General features: G+C 55.8%; 8 protein-coding genes across 8 annotated transcripts; 2 read left to right on the top strand and 6 right to left on the bottom strand.

Annotated features, from left to right (window-relative positions):
• Positions 1–11: 11 nt before the first annotated feature.
• Positions 12–439, bottom strand: SPRG_10342 (hypothetical protein). Its single transcript, XM_012349399.1, has one exon. The coding sequence runs from the start codon at positions 424–426 to the stop codon at positions 67–69; it is 360 nt and encodes a 119-aa protein (XP_012204789.1). The 5' UTR covers positions 427–439; the 3' UTR covers positions 12–66.
• A 3,114-nt stretch (positions 440–3,553) lies between these two features.
• Positions 3,554–3,964, bottom strand: SPRG_10341 (hypothetical protein; the record flags this gene model as incomplete). Its single annotated transcript, XM_012349398.1, has 1 exon — positions 3,554–3,964. The coding sequence occupies one exon, from the start codon at positions 3,962–3,964 to the stop codon at positions 3,554–3,556; it is 411 nt and encodes a 136-aa protein (XP_012204788.1).
• Positions 3,965–6,258: 2,294 nt separating this feature from the next.
• SPRG_10340 (hypothetical protein) lies at positions 6,259–7,890 on the bottom strand. Its single transcript, XM_012349397.1, has 8 exons — positions 7,687–7,890; positions 7,420–7,643; positions 7,279–7,366; positions 7,082–7,235; positions 6,906–7,036; positions 6,720–6,864; positions 6,591–6,673; positions 6,259–6,543 (listed from the first exon to the last, which is right to left on the bottom strand). Exons 1-8 carry the CDS (start codon positions 7,859–7,861, stop codon positions 6,353–6,355), a joined length of 1,191 nt encoding a protein of 396 aa, XP_012204787.1. The 5' UTR covers positions 7,862–7,890; the 3' UTR covers positions 6,259–6,352.
• A 1,284-nt stretch (positions 7,891–9,174) lies between these two features.
• Positions 9,175–9,456, top strand: SPRG_10339 (hypothetical protein; the record flags this gene model as incomplete). The annotated part of the gene is made up of 2 exons (XM_012349396.1): positions 9,175–9,228; positions 9,256–9,456. 2 exons carry the CDS (start codon positions 9,175–9,177, stop codon positions 9,454–9,456), a joined length of 255 nt encoding a protein of 84 aa, XP_012204786.1.
• Positions 9,457–9,880: 424 nt separating this feature from the next.
• SPRG_10338 (hypothetical protein) lies at positions 9,881–11,077 on the bottom strand (the record flags this gene model as incomplete). Its single annotated transcript, XM_012349395.1, has 5 exons — positions 9,881–10,124; positions 10,165–10,286; positions 10,337–10,439; positions 10,482–10,701; positions 10,754–11,077. 5 exons carry the CDS (start codon positions 11,075–11,077, stop codon positions 9,928–9,930), a joined length of 966 nt encoding a protein of 321 aa, XP_012204785.1. The 3' UTR covers positions 9,881–9,927.
• Positions 11,078–11,481: 404 nt separating this feature from the next.
• Positions 11,482–14,202, bottom strand: SPRG_10337 (hypothetical protein). The gene is made up of 2 exons (XM_012349394.1): positions 12,633–14,202; positions 11,482–12,584 (listed from the first exon to the last, which is right to left on the bottom strand). The coding sequence occupies exons 1-2, from the start codon at positions 14,175–14,177 to the stop codon at positions 11,610–11,612; spliced, it is 2,520 nt and encodes an 839-aa protein (XP_012204784.1). The 5' UTR covers positions 14,178–14,202; the 3' UTR covers positions 11,482–11,609.
• Positions 14,203–14,910: 708 nt separating this feature from the next.
• On the top strand, positions 14,911–16,236 carry SPRG_10336 (hypothetical protein). Its single transcript, XM_012349393.1, has 5 exons — positions 14,911–15,302; positions 15,351–15,570; positions 15,617–15,719; positions 15,766–15,887; positions 15,935–16,236. The coding sequence occupies exons 1-5, from the start codon at positions 14,976–14,978 to the stop codon at positions 16,114–16,116; spliced, it is 954 nt and encodes a 317-aa protein (XP_012204783.1). The 5' UTR covers positions 14,911–14,975; the 3' UTR covers positions 16,117–16,236.
• On the bottom strand, positions 16,201–16,987 carry SPRG_10335 (hypothetical protein). The gene is made up of 5 exons (XM_012349392.1): positions 16,900–16,987; positions 16,806–16,857; positions 16,636–16,756; positions 16,409–16,591; positions 16,201–16,355 (listed from the first exon to the last, which is right to left on the bottom strand). Exons 1-5 carry the CDS (start codon positions 16,978–16,980, stop codon positions 16,238–16,240), a joined length of 555 nt encoding a protein of 184 aa, XP_012204782.1. The 5' UTR covers positions 16,981–16,987; the 3' UTR covers positions 16,201–16,237.
• Between the last annotated feature and the right edge of the window lie 24 nt (positions 16,988–17,011).

Genomic DNA, 17,011 nt, shown 5'->3' with positions numbered 1-17,011 from the left:
ACGGACAGCGACACGGACAAGGAATTGTTGTAGAATTATATAAGGTAGCCACTCCACTCTAAACGGCTATCGGAGGAGGCGTATCAGGTCCAAGCAGTCTTCAAACGCGAGCGTTGCATCGTCGTTGGTGCGCTCGCTGAACGGGATGGGCTCGACGCCCGTCGTCTGCGACGGCGACGGCGGTTTCGGGTTGAGTCGCTTCTTTTGTGCGTACGCCTTTTGAATTTCGTTGGCTTTTTGGCGGTGGAATTCGCAGAGCGTGTGGAGGCCGCCCGTGCGCTTCTGACTGCGTACGTTGGTGCAATTTTTGAACGCGTACTTGCATTTGAGCTCGTACGGTGACTTGTGCGGCGGTGGCGCCGTCGCATTGTAGTAGTAGTATTGGCTGCTCGGGTAGTACATGGCGGCTTGTGACTCCATGAGCATGGTGGAAGCACACGGCGAAATGGGAAATGCAACTTGTCCAACCTGGTTTCTGGTTTGGTGCTACAGATTTAGTCCAATTACTCACGTCCACGAGCGTAACAGGGTCGACCTTATACGCCTTGAGGCGTCGGTTTGTGTTTAGCGCGTTTAACGAGTCGCGTGATGAGATGTTGAATCGATCGTACGCCAGAACATGTCTTGGGGGGCGACGGCGTAATGCTGTCCTGACACTGTCCTGACGGCCACGCGGCATGCTGCGACACTGGGCTCTGAACCTCTTGCCATGCGCAGCCTACGAGTGCAGTTACAACAGTGGGTGTTGACGACGAGGGGGCTACTTTGGACCATACGACCGCCGTCGACGCCTACCAGCTGTGTGGGCCAAGCTCGTGTGTTATGGATCGCGGGGTGGGGAGGCCATACTGTCGAATGTCTGCGTCGCAACGTGTCCCAACCCTGTGTACGTAGACCTGGTGAGCCGAGTTGTTCGTTGCCTGGACATAGCCGAGACAGTGTGGACCGTGCAGCATCGTGATCAAGACCGTCGCGTCGACTTGTGGTTGCAGCCGCGGATACAAGGTTCGGTGCCAATGTTACGTGCTTTCTGTTGACGTGGCAGCGCTTCCTGAAGTTTAGCCACCAACAAAAGAATCGGTGTTCCGAGAACCCAGACGTCGTCGTTGACATACACTGTACGCGGGCCCGAAAGTGACTCATTTTATAACCTTTCAGAGCAACGCTGGCCACGCGCTTGGCACTGCAAACGGTGTAGAGAGCAATCAAGGACACTGACGTCGATCTGCACCGACAGGGCATCGACTGCGGCGTGTCGCGACCAGATCAACGCAACCACTGCAACAACACCCACCCACCCCACAACGGCCAAAAGGTGCCGCAACAATCGATGTCAGGGTACCACCTTGGCTGCAACTGCGCAGCGTGTACTGTAGCACGCACCCCATCAACCGATCGCAGCCATCGAAGCAACGCGTTTGGATATGATGTCTTCAAGCGTATCTTTGGCGCTGCGGAGGGTGTCGCGAGCATCCAGGTGCGCCATATTCGTGTACCGGTACGAGCTACTGGCATGGCTGTGATGACATGGGATCAACTATTCACGGATCGCGTAACACGAGGCGCCTATCAAAGCGCAATGGCGCCATTTCCGGCTCTAAGTCGCTCGTTCGTGGCAAGATCAAGCAAGTCGATCCGTTGCGTTCATATGTGACCGGTCGGAGTAGACGAATCGTCGCAGGTGTAGACGATGTAAAACCTGTTTGTGCGCACGTGCCTCGCAAGCGTCTCTGGTGGTTATTATAAGAGGCTGGCGTAATAGCAACGTATGTGATCGACACTGTATTCAACGCGACCGCGCTTTTATACGAAGAGCGCAGTTTATAGTTGGTTCATGCAAACACCTTCTGTAGACATGTATGTATGATGCTCAATCAGGGTTGAAATCGACGTGGCACTTGCAGTGTTGCAGCCCACTGGTTGCAGCCTGGTGTTTCAGTCGTCGAGCTCATTATCCTATCGAGATGGCGTTAGCAAGAAAGACGATGCCAATTCCTGGATCCGTGGACCCCTTTGCGATGCCCTCGACCTCGATCAAGAGCACACCGGACCAAAGATATTCAGCCGAGTTAGACTCGAGTCGACCGTTTCACACTGGATCAATTTCGCGCGAATTGATTGGCACATAGGATTGATTGGTATCTGTCAAGATGTTTCTAGTGTAATTGAAGTACGGAAACCTACCCCTTGCAGCCGCGAAGACCTCGTCTCATCTTCGAGCGGGATCCCACAGGACACGTGGCCTTCTCTGCGTGTTTTCTCACTGATGCCTACCGGTACTATTCATCGACACCATCCCTCGATATAATAGTTGGTTGTGTGTTTCAACGCATGGACAGTCCAGCCATACTACTGTGGGGCTGGTCGTGGCAAGTCTGGGGCGTCGTATATAAGCCATCAGCAGAGCCTTTTGACCAAGCCAGCATGGCTGCGACGTTCCTACAGGAAGAGCGTACCGGTACTAGACAAGACTTACAGTAAGAGCAGCAGCAATCTCGGAACGGTTCAATCATTCTTAAGCTGATGGCGCGTGCCGTGGCGGGACAGGAATCAAGTTATGTCGCACGAACTCGAATGGGGCCACTTTGTCCGAGCTCGTCGAAAGGCGAGTCCAGGAATCGAAGCGAACAAATAGAATCTATTAGTGTAAGGGAGCTCGAAACCTGTCACTCCTGGGAACGGCAGTAAGCGAAGTGCCACTCATGTACCATCGCTAGGACCACGCAGATTGTTCTAGCGGATCCGACAGCATCCTCATACCGGTACCCGTATCGGTGAAGCACATTTAAGTTAAACAAACACTCCTTCATTTTACTCTGGTGCTTTAACATTAGAGGGAAATTAAAGAACGCGTGTCTAAAGTCGTTTAAACTCTGAAATGTGTTGAGGTTCTCAAGTTTTCAGCGTACACTGTTGTACTGGATTTGCACGAGTATTATTAACGTTAGGGTTAACCTCGTGCCTTTTCATGCAGGGTGGGGTTTGTGGTGGCTTCCGCGGTGCAACGTAGACAACACAACGAGGAGACAGCCATCTCCCGGGAAACAAGCAGTTGTATTGCATTACGCCACGAAGGCAGATCGAGAGGTATTGAGAAGTTTTGAGAAGTGGAACTGTGAAAGCCTGCGCCGCGGATAGAAAGATAGGCTGTGCCTGATGAGATCGTCGCCAAGAGGCTCCAACTAGGATCTCCCTTTGCTCGCCGAATCGTGCATGTGGGAGTGGAGGGCTCTCAGTGTAGTCGCCTGGGGGGCACTTGTGAGATCCATGAAGACGCGCCCGCGATGTTCCTGCAAGCGTCTTGATCTTGAGTAAGTAAATCTACACAGTCTTGGGGATGCCAGCGTCCGCGTCGGTGGTTGTGACCGGAGATCGCAACTCGTCTGCTATTTCATTTGCCACTTGGAGGGATACTGGCAATCGCAATCGTCCAAAGATACCGGTACTTCAATGGACAGGGTATTGCCAGCATGTTCGCACGATAAAATAGAACAAAGGCCTAACTCTCTATTACTAGTATTGTACACGGATTCTTAGATAACCGCCAAGTTCTCTACGTCAGAATCTTTATCAGCATGAGGCAGTCCTCGTACGCCAGTGGGTCTGCCTTGGAGCAGTTCGTTGCGTAAAAGGGCAGTGGCTCCAGCGTCATGTTGGCCCACGGGGACTTGACGTCGTCGCCCGAGTCCGAGTCCGAGGCGGGGGTCTGCGGCTGGCTCTTGCCCTGCTCTAAGCTCTTGGCGTGGCGTTTGCGGCGCGCGTAGAACTTTTGCACGTTGTTGGCTTTTCGGCGGTGGTACTCACAGAGTTTGTGCATCTCGCCGTTCTTCTTGGCCGAACGCGTGTTGGGGCAGCTCTTGAAGGCATATTTGCACTTGTGCTCGTAATTGATGCGCGGCGGGCAGTAGTTCATGTAGCCGTACGGTTGGTACGGCACCTCGGAGTAGTAGTCCAGAGCGTGCATGACGATGGTGCGTTCTGTGCTGGGCGAGCGCAATTGAGATGTGACCACACCGATACGACACGATCACGAGCGCTCGAACCGATTGGCAGATCCAGTAGTCGAGACCTCTGGGACGTGTATTGGAGTAATCATGCACGGCGGTGCCATACAAACATCAAGTGCAAAGTCGGAAAATCATAGTCCTACTGTGAACAACCATCTGGTCCACGGGCATGATCATGAAACAGATGTGTGGGAGCGACACCGTGGATCGTGAATAGGCTCCAGTGCATACAGCAGTCGATAGAAAGGGCGCTGCCGCCTTGGGACACATCGGACGACATCTGAAGTACACTGCAGTGAGCAACGGGGTGTGGGAGGAATTCAAGCCAATGAGAGACCGTCGCGCCAAGAATTAAGGTCAATACCATGGATACCCCGAAGAAAGAGAAAGCAGTACCGTGTACCTGGAGTGCCAAACCTGTTTTTCAGGCACTGTCGTAACGAGTGGTAAGCCTTCCATCAAAGCAACCGAGATGACTTGTAATGAGCCAAAGCAAGTAAAGATGACTCCAATGAGCATTGCCACCATGGTCCTGTCCATTGTCGATTCGCCAGCAGTTGCACATACCGGTGTACTAGTTCAGGTACTGTAGTGGGGGCCTTTGGGTGAGACCACTGCGAACGCTCTAGAGCAACGTCTTTTTGGCACCCATCGGACACTATCTCATTGCGTCGTACCACAGCCCGACCACCCAGCCGTTCACAGGATTCCCAACGCAGTTGAGCTGCGTGAGCCCTCGATCGACAAAAAGCGCACCATATTACCATGGTACAAAACGGAGTACTTCGTACAGTGTTGCATTTCGCACGTGTATTATGTTGAGTGTGAGGCACTTTGCTCAAGAGTGTTGACGAAACGACGATCATCTCCGCTTTGTGGAATTGCTGGCTGTAGTGTCGGCACCGAGCGCATGCGACCGTCGCATGGATCAGCTCATGGCTCTCATGGGTCTGATCTTGGAGGTTTGCAGTATTTGGCTGCATCCATATCGAAAGCTAGTAGGGTACAAATCCTCGGTTGTTCGCCCAGGACTACATGATTGCGCGTCGATTCTATTTGAGATACTCGGACCAACACATTCGGATTCAATGCTGTAAGATCTCCAGTTGTAGTAACAGCTCTAGTCGTAGAATGGGATAGCACGTCTAGTTGCCGACACGGCTTGCGACCAAGATTCTTTTGCCGTGCACGAGTGGCGAGCCCATCGCAAGGGTATCGTCGGGTGGCACGCAAGATGCAACGTTCGAAGAGCTCGTTACTGCAAACCGCAGACATCCTCCCGCATCGCCAGTGCAATGCTGGTCTCAAGCGCAAGCTACTTACGTCGTATCAGCGCGGCCTTGCGCCTTCGTTCCGTAATGCGGCCCTACGAAATCGCCGAAACCACACGTCGATCATCGTACGACGGGCATTGCATGCAGCCACTCTACACCAACTTGAACAAGTATTATAGTATTAATGTAGTATCTTGTGTCTTCGGAAACCAAATGGGGCCGAGCCACCGCAGCCCTACGTTCAACATGTGTTTCCTACGGCGGTTCAGTGCGTTGCACCGCATCCCACGCCTGTAACAACATGTGACGTCACTCCAAAAACGCAAACTCGCATGCATGGCGGAGAGGGCCAGTGTAGGTGCCGTTTTACGAGTGACCAACGAGCAAGTAGCACGTTTACTATGGCTGTGGAAGCGTGTCGAAACATGACTCACAACATTGCACGTGGTGCGCCCTTTAACGCAGCGTGGACACCGACCCGACCAAGCGACGATCGCGGTGGAAGTCCATCGGAGATGTTCATCGCCGGCTACGTGCGACGTGCCAAAGCCGGTTCTGCCGTGTACATTCTCCATTTCACGCAGACCTTGTCTCTGCCCTTGGCAAGTCTAGTGGCATGTGTATGAGCTCGTGAGGTTGTGTGATGGTGGGTGGTCGAACACAGTATCGTCCGAGGCCTTTTTCGATTGATTAGTAAAATAGTCTCAAGCGTCTGGCACAGAGCTCTGGCACTCGCTCCAGCACTGCGTTTATCGAGGCGTCTTGCATGAGGCTCGCTGCGACACTGGACGACAGCGTCGGCATGCGCGAACGTGCTTCGGGCAACACAGCTGGCGCGCTGTGATCTTTCACGTCGCGACAGTCGCGGGGGAACTTTGCTAGGCACTGGACGCCGTGCTTCCAAAATCGAGCGTTCGAAGCAGTCCAAGGACCGAGTGCAATGCAATAGTATGTACTACATCACCCACGAGTGTGCTAGCAGTATGTGTTATGGTTCATGGTAACGACCCAAGTCAACCGCGAACGGGGAAATGCTTTAAATGCCAAATTGGCTTTCTAGAGGTGTGTTTATTACCACAGCGATGGCGTTGGCGCGCGTCGGTGGCTTGCATCTTGAGTCACAAAGCAAAAGATGCGCGGCTCCGTGTTGCCGTCGCGGCGAACTTTCATGCACATCTTTTGACCCACGTTGTAACCGAGGGCGGTCGTCACGTCCTTGATGGTCTCGACGCGTGTGCCAGCAAACTCGACAATGACGTCTCCTAGCCCCGCATCTTATGCATCCAAGCGTCTCGTCGCGGTAACGTACCTGGCTGGAGGCCGCCGATCGCAGCCGGGGACCCTGGTGTCACCGACTTGACAACGACGCCGCTCTTGAGATCCGAGTAGAGTCTACAGAAGGCATGAGCCACACTGCTGATGGCGATCGAGCGCCAACTTGGAGATTTCAGGGAGCACGCCCGGGCTGAACTGGACCATTTGCATACCCACGTACGGGCGCGTCACGATCTTTTGCTTGCGGAGCTGCGTGATGACGTCCATGGCTGTGTCGATCGGAATGGCAAATGAAATGTTGCTGACATCTACGACGCAATCACGCACGGCCCCAACGTGAGACGCGTACCGCCGGCGACTTTCATTGCGTTGATCCCAATGACTTCGCCGTCGAGATTGACGAGCGGTCCGCCCGAGTTGCCAGAGTTGATGGCGGCATCGGTCTGAATGTACTCGGTGTGGTTGCGCCGATTCGAAAGCCTGCGCACAGTGAGTCTGTCTATAACCCAAGGCACACGAGCGTACCCGATCTCTGAGCCGTGGCGAGCGACCGCGCTCACGATACCAGCACTCACGCTGTTTTGCAAGGTCAACGGGCTTCCGAGAGCGACGACCCACTCGCCAGCGCGCAACGAGCCCGACGAACCAATCTGCATGGTGGGTAGCGACAACGAGGAACCTACTTTGCCGTCGTCTCAGACGTCACGTTTCGGCGCACGCACCATTGTCGAGTTGCACCAAGGCCAAGTCTGTGAGTGCGTCCATGCTATGTACACGGGCCGAGTAGCTAGCGCCGTTGGCGAGCGTCACCTATGCAGCCTCGGTGACTGTCGCCATCTATGCATGCCGCGCTGTCGTAGTACCTTGATACTCGCGTGGGGACCTGCATGCGCCACGACGTGGGCGTTCGTGACGATGAGGCCGCTGCGCTCGAGAATAAAGCCCGAGCCGGAGCTGCTGCCCTGCAAATGTCCATAGTCAATCGTGATATTGACAACAGCGGGCGCAGCCTTCTCGACAGCGTCTGCGATGAAGTTGCGCGTCAAGGGCGGCGCCGCTTTCATGCTTGCCCACTCGTCCCGCGAACCTACGCGATGGCCTGAGCGCAGCACGCGCTTACCGCTCTATACCCATCCATGTGCCCATGGCCATGGCCGCCGCCGCTGCCGCTGCGAAGGAAGCGCTCGATTGCACATGCTCGCCATACGATTGTAGTGCTGGTAGTGCCATCGCCCGACGGCTGTAGCCGCGCTGCAGCGTTGCTCGCGCCACCGCGAGACGGTGGGCCAGGCGCCATGCCACCATGGTGCGTATCCGGAAATAGCGGATGACCGAGCTGAGTTCTGACGCTTGACTCACGCTTCCCTGAATCGTGTGGTGTTGGATCTATGCGCCAGTATGACGGAAATAATGTTCGACTATTAGTAGAAACTCGAATTGCAATCGGCTATTCTGTTGCCAGGCTAGAGACCACCTATGGAAACCACCGACCTTTACGCATACCAGTATATATTATGTAGTTGGCCTGGCTGAAGAAGCGCAAGCATGCGAGTCCCTGGTGATGATGTACGTAGTGTTCTCTCGTAGAAAAATGTACACTATTAACAAACCAAATGAAATACACTATTTACAGGTGGTGACGTTCCACGAAGGCGCGATTCGGTGCAGCGTCGCATTTTTGCCGATGGCATACAATTCACAAGATGAATTGTAGAAAAGCGCGACAAAAGAATAAACAGCGGATTTTGGCCAATGAAATGCAAGGGTGTCGTTGAGTGATGTTCTGCAGAGGCGCGGAGTTGCGCGGGAGCCGATCATGGGGTCGACCAATGAATGCCGACCCCAACGATCTTCAATCGTCCCAACGACGTTGCCAACAGCGCAACGAAAAGCGATTGCGCACTCTCTCCCTCTCGCTCCTGGCAGCGTACTCTATAGCCCAGCGATTAGGGTACGAGTACCCGGTATGTAGGGCTTCGACGTTTGGGATGGTGGGTGCTCTTGGTGTTGAGCAGCACCATAATCAATCTTTTGTCTTTTGTGGTGGATGGTCCTTACAACTCTAAAATTGACGCGATGTTGTATATCAGCATCTTCTCGAAGACGAGATGACTCGAACGGACCCCTTGAGATAGATTTTTCGTCGCCACAACGTTCTGCGAGAAGGGCGTCACCTGCTCGTCCGTGTCGCGGCCAAGGATTCTCGAGGGCCTATGTATTTGGTTGACCAAGTGGATGGATGCGTGGCACAGAGAGCAAAAAGCACAGTATGCATCATGACACAGGGTGTGCGAAACCTATATCTGTGCACAGAGCCGTGTCCACAGACTCTGTTTCGCGAATGGGCTCGTGGACATCCACTCATGAAACCCAAGATAAAACCATCACTCTTGGGTCGGTTGGGAATGTCGGCTCGATTACACTGGCCCGAATATATCAATTAAAAGAGGTTTTGAAATTTCGCGGCCGCGAGATATTATATGTGAGAGGAACATCACCGAGCCACTTGAAGTTTCTATGGTGAGGGAATGTTGGTACCGGTGGTCTATTTCACAGCGGCGGTTTGTTGACGCTGCGACCATTATCCCATTTCGCAGCCCAATTGAAAGCAGATTACCATGGCCGCCGTCTGCACATACTTCAGCAGCACCGTCCTGGCCGAGCGCGCCTGCGTTTGGAGCGCAGTCCACGCCGAGCAGGTCCTCGCCGACGACGACGACTGCGACTTTGAGCTGGGGCCGCCGCCGCCCATGCACATGGGCCCGACGCTCATGCGCCAGTGCGCCGTCGACTTGACGCTCCCGCAGACAACGCTGCCGTCGATCTCGAATACCTCGATGCGCAAGCTCTGCTTTGCGACCGCTCGAAGCAGCTCGCTCGAGCAGCAGCGCGTGCTCTGAGCGCTTTGACTTAAATGAAGATGCACGGCCCCTCATACGCTGTGTTTCACCACCACCCACCACCTCGTACGCTCGCCAGTACGACGACGACGGACGCCTTATCTTATTCTACTACTGATGTACCCTTATTTAATACGAGTCCCAACTACCATGAAGTGACAGCAATATTGACTTGAGTCGAACGTCGAGCACGAGCCCAGCGACCCTTGCACCAGCACCAGCTGCTGTGCGACCCATCTCTCGGAGAGACAGACCTGAACCATTCGCTTGCACGGCGCGAGATGGCCCCGATCATGAATTGAAACCTGCCGACAATACTATGGCTGGTGCTTGGTTCCCGCATGCACTCATACTACTGACGGAACACAGAACTATCTGATACGTGATTACTGAACACTGTCAGGCACGTGTGTTGGCGAGAATGAGGCACACGACGGAGCGTACTAATAGTGATTACAGTGTGTTACGTGCTTAATCGTCCCCAAACGAAAAGTCGACGTCGCCGCCGAGGAGGCCTTTGATGGACTCGTATACGCCGAACGAGATGCCAGTGCTCGGCACCGTGCTCATCATGCGTGTCGCCGACCCTTTCCACAGTATGCGGATGCCCTCTTCGGCAATCGACCGCTGGAGGCAGTGAAAGATGCCGCGATAAATCTTGTGTGTGCCTATGCGCGCGTCAGCAGCGAAGCGCAAAAAATTAACTACCTTGCGTCATGAGGCGCAGGGTGACAACGTCGAGCGGGTTGGTGAGCATCGCAGCACCAGCGCCCGAGACGGCACCGATCGCCACGGTTTCGACCGCACCCGGCGGACGGTCCATGCTGGTCCTACATACGACACGCCTCTCCGCGACCGCCATGCCGATTGGAGACGGTACCGATAGTGCTTTTTTAGGGCTTCGTAGAAGACGAAGCAAAAGCCGGCGTACGACGCGTCGACGGTTAGACAGGACGCGTAGCCCGAGTAGAGACCCGCGACGCCTACGATAGAGTCAGGAAAGTGCGAACCCGCGTTTCTCGCACCTTCGTGCCGGACGATCGACTGCACGGCGTGTAGCGTGCCGCGGTAGTTGGACGTGTGGGTAGACCAGCCGCCCGTCGCGTTTTTGGGGTTTTGGCCCAGCTGCATCCTTGCCTTCATGACCTCGGTCGGGACGTTGGTGACGGAGCTGCAGAGCTCACTGAACGCGCCCGCAGCAAAGTACGCAACCGACTCGTGCTCTGGAGGCACGACAGACGTGAGCTATGGGTACAACGCGTGAGGCCACAGTAGCGACGATTGTCGTAGCATGTACCGTGGCTTTGCCCACTTCGTACGCTGCGTAGTAGATGCCAGTGTTGATGGGCGCCATGAGCAAGGTCGTGCTGAGACCGCCAAAAAATCCGCGCAAACCTTCTTCCTTCAAGATCGTTTTCCACGCGTGCGCAATGCCCGTGTACTTGGGCGGCGATGTGCATTGGACTTTGAAGCGCAGGTTGACCGTGTCAAACGGCAGCAGCAGCGAATCCGTGACCGCGCCCGCGACCGAGCCCGAGACGAGATTCTTGAGAAGGGCCGAGGCAACGGGCAGCTGCCACGTCGCGGCGGGCGCGGCCAACGGGTCGTGCTGTTGATGCATGAGCGAGACTGGCCGCTTCGAGAGAGATCGTCGCAACGAACGCGCCAACGATTGGTCGATTCCAGACGGGCCGTCAACATTGTGATACACAATATACTGTAGAAATCGATTGTTCTATTCAGCATTACCGGCTAATTTTAACCCCATTCAAACCCGTATCCAATAATACCTGTAAGAAATGATTTTGCACTTTGGCACCACTTACTTCGTCCTCGGGAAAGCAAGATATGGGTGCGTGACATGCGCGACCTTCTCGAGGAGCCACAAGTTGGAGCCACACACGTCCTCGAACCCTCTCTTTGGCGTTCCTTGATTGAATAGAAGAAAGTGCTACCGTTCGGGTAATGGGATGGCCACAACGTAGCTTATCTTTGAATCGTCCATATAAGAGCACTGGAGACTGTGGACGGGTGGACGGGTGGTATCGACACTCACCAGACAAGGTGTCTACTTCAATCGAGCGTGGCGAAGAAATAAAGATACTATTCAATGGCATGGTACGGTCGCGTCTCTCGGTGTGGTCCACATTGATTTACGTCATGTCCTTGGTGATGAGCTGGAGCTCGTTTCGGATCTGGCGCACGACGTTGGCGTCGGCTGTCGTCACGTCGACATCGGCCAAGAACGCTTGCAGCTCGACCTTGTACAGCAGCACAAGCGGACGCAAGCGCGCTTCCCGGAGGAGCCCAAGTGCGTCGACCAACGACTGCGCGCGGAAAAAGTGACTCGCAAGGTCGACGAACGCACCGTTGCAGTACAGCAGACCGTCGACGACCTGGGGCAGGAGGAGCGAGGTTGGCGCCGGCGCCGTCAGGACGTGCGCGAAGACGCTCGTGACCTGGGCTCGCAGCACGTCGGGGACAGGTCGCTTCTCGAGCTCTTGGCCTGCCTTGCGGAAGACAATCGTGCTCGACCGGAGGCACGCCACGTACGCGAGGACGAGCGGGAGCGCGTGGTCGTCGACCGACTGCTTGGAGAGAATCGGCGCGAGGATAGACGAGAGCGACGCACCGAGCGACATCCAAGTGAGGACGCGGCACACTTGCGCGGCAATGCCTTGGTTGGTCGGCGCAAAGAGCGTACTGAGGTAGAAACTCAAGAGCGCGCCGCGCTCGAACCGACCTTCGTGCGTCGCGACAATGTCGACAAGGAAGGACTTGGCGTCCACGCTGACGCATGGCGACTTGCAGCAGAGCGCGAGCGTCTTCAGAAACTCGGATGGGAACGACGGGAGGTGGTAGAGGCACGACGCCGCTTCAATCTGCGTCGACGGCGACATGCTGCCGACCCAGTTGGTCTCGGTCGTCTCTGTAAAGAACGCCATGACGCGCGAGAGCCACGAAGCGAGGGCTGGCGACGCGTGGTACGCGGCCGGCAGACGCTTGAGGATCGCAATGCACACACGAAATACCTTGGCCAGCGTCGCATCGTGGTGCGCCTCGGCGTGCGGCAGCTGCAAAAAGTTGCCCATTTGCTGCATCCACGTCAAGATGAGGTCCCATTCCAGCTATCCATGTAGCGCATGAGAAGGGTGATACTGGAAACGGGAGCGTACCAGCGTGCCAGGGGCGGCGTTGAGCGTCGGCGTCAAATACTGCAGCACAAACGACGTGCAGGTGCGGAACATGGCCGACTGCGGCGCCGCCGCCGTGTAGAGCGCGGTAAACGACGCGAGGAGCGCAGGGTGCGGCTGGCGCTCGAGCAGCAGCAAAAGGATATCGAGCCGCGTCTTCATCGAGCTGGCCGAGTGTGCGATCGTCGACGACTCCTTGTCCGCTTGGAGCTCCTTCAACTCGGCCGCAAGGAACGCCGCAATCATCTCGTCGAGGTTGACGCCTGGCAGCGCTGCACCGGTGCGGAGGCACTCGCAGCCAAACTGCGCCATCGCCAAGTTGAGCGCGTTCCAATGGTGGAGCGTCGAAATGTCGATGCGCAGCGGATCCGGCGACGCTTTCGGGAAATCTTCAAAAAAGGCCGACTGGAATGCCTTCATCGTCGGAGAATCAATGTGCGCCGATGCTTCGTGCACGAGCATTGTCGCACAGTCGGCGATGAGGACCATGTGCATGAGCGCCTCCTGGCTCAAGTTGGCGCTCTCGTCGTGGGCTTCCATCCAAAGCGCGAGGAGTGCGCGGAGGAGCGTCACGGCCTTGGTCGCCCACGACGCCGCAGAGACGGTGGCCGCTGCATTTTGAACCGCCGATGCCGGTGTCGGACTCCACCCAACAAATTGCGGCGCCGGAAAGAGCAGGACCGTGCCACTCGCCGGATGCGACGGGACAGACGCGACGGTGGACGACGACGTCGACGCCGACGGCGCTTGGAACGCGAGCGCGCGGAGAAATTTATGGGCAGCTGCCACCGCAAAGAAGCGGCCTTTGAGCACCTGTGTCTGGAGCTGCGCTTGCTTGGCCTTGTTGCGCTCGGCCAAGAGCGAGTACGAATTCTTGACCTGGACCGTCGTTTGCTTGGGCGAGACGAGGTCCTTGAGGTTCTCGAGCAGTTGGCCGCACTGGTCGGCCGAGAGGCAGCGCGCGAGGAGGTTGGCGCACACGGGGAGATCGAGGAGCGCGTCAATGTGCTCGAGCGCGTCTTCGCGGACACCGGCCTTGATGTGCGTGAGGCCGCTGCAAAAGTACACTGCAATCAAGGACGTGAACGGCTCGAGCACCGACTCGGACTTGGTCGATGTCAAGCTGCCGAGACAGCCCTTCCAGGCGCCGACACAGGCCTCGCGGACCACGGCTTCGTCGTCCATCATGGCCTGGAGCACGCGCTCGACGACGATGCCGACGTTGGTGACAAGCGTCATACCATGCAGGCCCACGAGCTCCTTGAGCGCAAAGAGCGCATCGCGGCGGACGTGCGCGTTATAATGCGACATCTTGGAGAGGATGTCCTGGAGCGTCTGGTTGCGATGGGTCACGGCCGCGCCCGTCTTGTCTTGGAGCACGCTTTGCTCCGTGATGTTGATGCGCCGGGAAGTGATGCTCGCATTGGTGACGTTCGACGGCGTGACCTTGCGCCCGACCTTGCGCTTGGGCCGCTTGAAGTCGCCCGGCTTCTTCTTCTGCCCGGCCTTGCCCTTGAGGTTCGCCATGCCGTGTGAGGATGATTATTGCGGGCACCAACCAAATGACACGGTAGTGAGCGCGCGCCAGTGATTGGTCCATCGTGCAATGTGGTAAATGTGGCATATGCCATAAATAAAAGGAGACGCGCACACAAGCAAGACACGACCTTGTCAGCAAGCACATTTCTGGACAAGCGCCTGCGCGGCGACTGGCCGAGACAAGCGATCATCCAGAAATCGTCGAGTAGCCTTCGCATGGCGTCATGAATGGGCCTCGAGTTCGTTTTTTCGATTTGAGATTTCTCGAAGCAGCCTCACCGACTTGATAGCCAACATTCACAACGAAATGAGGCTAGATGATCTTGTTAACAACGTAGCGCTTGGACTAGTTGAAATAGATTTGGTCGTACTTTGTCCTGGCAATGGTATAGCCGCTTGTGTGTACTCGTTGTAGTAGTGTAACCAGAGCTAAGGTATGCATCGCCATTTCCTATAGATTCCTGGATCGTTGACAACAAATATGGAGCGGTCCAAGCACGTGCACTGAATGGCGTTGAACGACGAACGGTTGTGCGATGGTTGTCATTGCCTCTGAAACTGCCACTCTGCGAAATCGTAACTGGCCCACATGGTCTCGCTAGCGTATAGATGCCGAGAGGTATTATCTTTAACGAGATGTTTCTAAGTTGCAATCGAATCTGATTTGTGGGCCGGCACAGATACATTTAGGCAGTATATTTATTCACAAAGGATTTATCCAGTCACTTCAACAACGAGCGGTGGTGCCGGGTGATTTATTCTTCACCGCTGGTTTGGCATAATTGGATGCTGCAGCAAGAGAGCATCGATACAGTTGTGCCGCTTCCGCGCGCGGTGCCCAGTGCGTTCACGGTCTTTCTGGCCAACTTGGTCTCGGGCTCGGTCGCAGGCGCGGTCACGGATTCGATTTTGCTGCCGTTTGACACGATCAACTTGCGCATCAAGGTGCAAGTTGCAGATACGCCCAAGTACACGGGCATTTGGCACGCGTGGAAGACCATTGTGCGCGAAGAGGGCGTCCGCGGGCTCTTTGGCGGCCTCGGGACGACGCTCATGATGGCGCCGATCAACACAGGCATCTACTACGCAGCGTACGAAGTTGGCAAGTCTTGTGTACGCACATGCGTTTGTGTATCGAGCCAAGGACTTACATACCAATAGCTCGTGTCTGTAGTCCCGCCAGAGCAAGCGCCCGTCGCGCATTTCGCCGCCGGGTGCTTCAGCGAGTTTTGCAGCTCCGCGACCAACATACCGAGTGAAGTCATCAAGTCCCGCATGCAGATGGGGGCCAATCCGCAGCTTGCGACCGGCGATATGTCCAAGCACACGACCAACTACCGCGGCACCTTCCACGCCGTCTCGTCCATTGTCCGTACCGAAGGTAGCGCCATCTCATGCAGAAGAGTACAGAAGCCGAGTTGGCGTAGGTGTGCGCGGGCTCTACTCGGGGTACACAGCCTGCTTGGCCATTGAAGCGTCCTTTGCCGGCTTTTGCTTTGTGTTTTACGAGGCACTCAAGAAGCAATTCACGTAGCACGATCGTAGAAAGCGCATGGATTCACGGCGTGTGGTGTAGGACCAAGTTGGACCGCTTGCCAACCACGGCCGAGACCATTGCTATTGGCGCCGTGTCGGGGGCCGGCGCTGCGGTGTTGACCAACCCGCTGGACGTTGTAACGCTGCGCCTCATGGTGCAAGGTGCGCGCGTCTTGCTGTCGGCACACATGGCATCCGCGAGGTTGTAGGCAACAACCAAGTGTACCGTGGTATTGTGCACTGCCTGCAGCGGTCGATTGCTGAAGAAGGCCTTCAGCTGCTTTGGAAAGGGTCGATCATTCGCATGATGAGCACCGTGCCCAACACGGGCATCTCATTTGGCGTCTACGAGGCAACCAAAAGCTTCTTGAACGGCGAGGTCATTCGATAATGCGACATAAGAGGTCCCGCCCGTGCGGAATGAGGTGGCAGCAGTAGACTTTAATCGAGTACATACCATGCGCTGGCAAAGCAATACGAGAAGGGCACATTGCTATCTTTTGAAATTGAATTTACCACTCGTTGTCACGGATGATGGGGAGCGTCACGAGCAGCGTTTCCGTCTTGCCGTCCCACTGCGCTTTTCCCTCCTTGTACTTGACAGGGTGGGGAAGGTAGGTCGAGAGCTTTCTACACACACACATCGATCGGGCGTCTTCTTTCTACAATTCCTCGCGTCGTACAGCTTCGACGACTGGGCCACAAGCTTTTGGGCCTTGACGTCGAGGTCGATTTCGCGACGCTTGTGACCTGGAAATTGGATCTTGACCACGATGGCGTCGCAGTGGGCCGTCGACGGATCCTTGTCGCCGAGGCCCAAAAACACGTCTTCTGTCATGACGTCTTGCTTGTACAGTATCTCGTGCCTGTGCCCACATGATGCGATCGCGGTGGTTGGGACGAATTGCACCTTGGGCGCTTGCGAGCATCGCCATCATCATCGTCTTCCGCATCGCTCAAGACCTCGTCGTCGTCCCAGATGGCTTTCGGGTCCTTCTGCTTGATCTGGCCAATGGGCCGAAGCATGGCATCTACACAGCGACACAATGCCGAAGCTGGTGCAGCGAGGTGGCATGCGACCTCGTGGCAGTGCGTGGGCCGCGATCGTCGACGGCGTCACGGACGGGTGCTTCTACACTGCCACTCAAGCCACGAGAAATCAGATGCCACGTACATCACAGCGCTCGTCGTCGTCGGCGTCGTTGTCGTGGCGCAGGAGGTCGCTCAGCGCGAGCAGGTCGTTGTAGGCCGTCATATTTTGGCGTCTGTAGAAGATCCCACTTGGT

Source organism: Saprolegnia parasitica (genome assembly GCF_000151545.1).
Source record: "Saprolegnia parasitica CBS 223.65 unplaced genomic scaffold supercont2.53, whole genome shotgun sequence".
Taxonomy (NCBI): Eukaryota; Oomycota; class Saprolegniomycetes; order Saprolegniales; family Saprolegniaceae; genus Saprolegnia; species Saprolegnia parasitica.
Note: the sequence above shows the minus strand (reverse complement) of the source record. Positions and strands in the feature narration are given on the sequence as shown.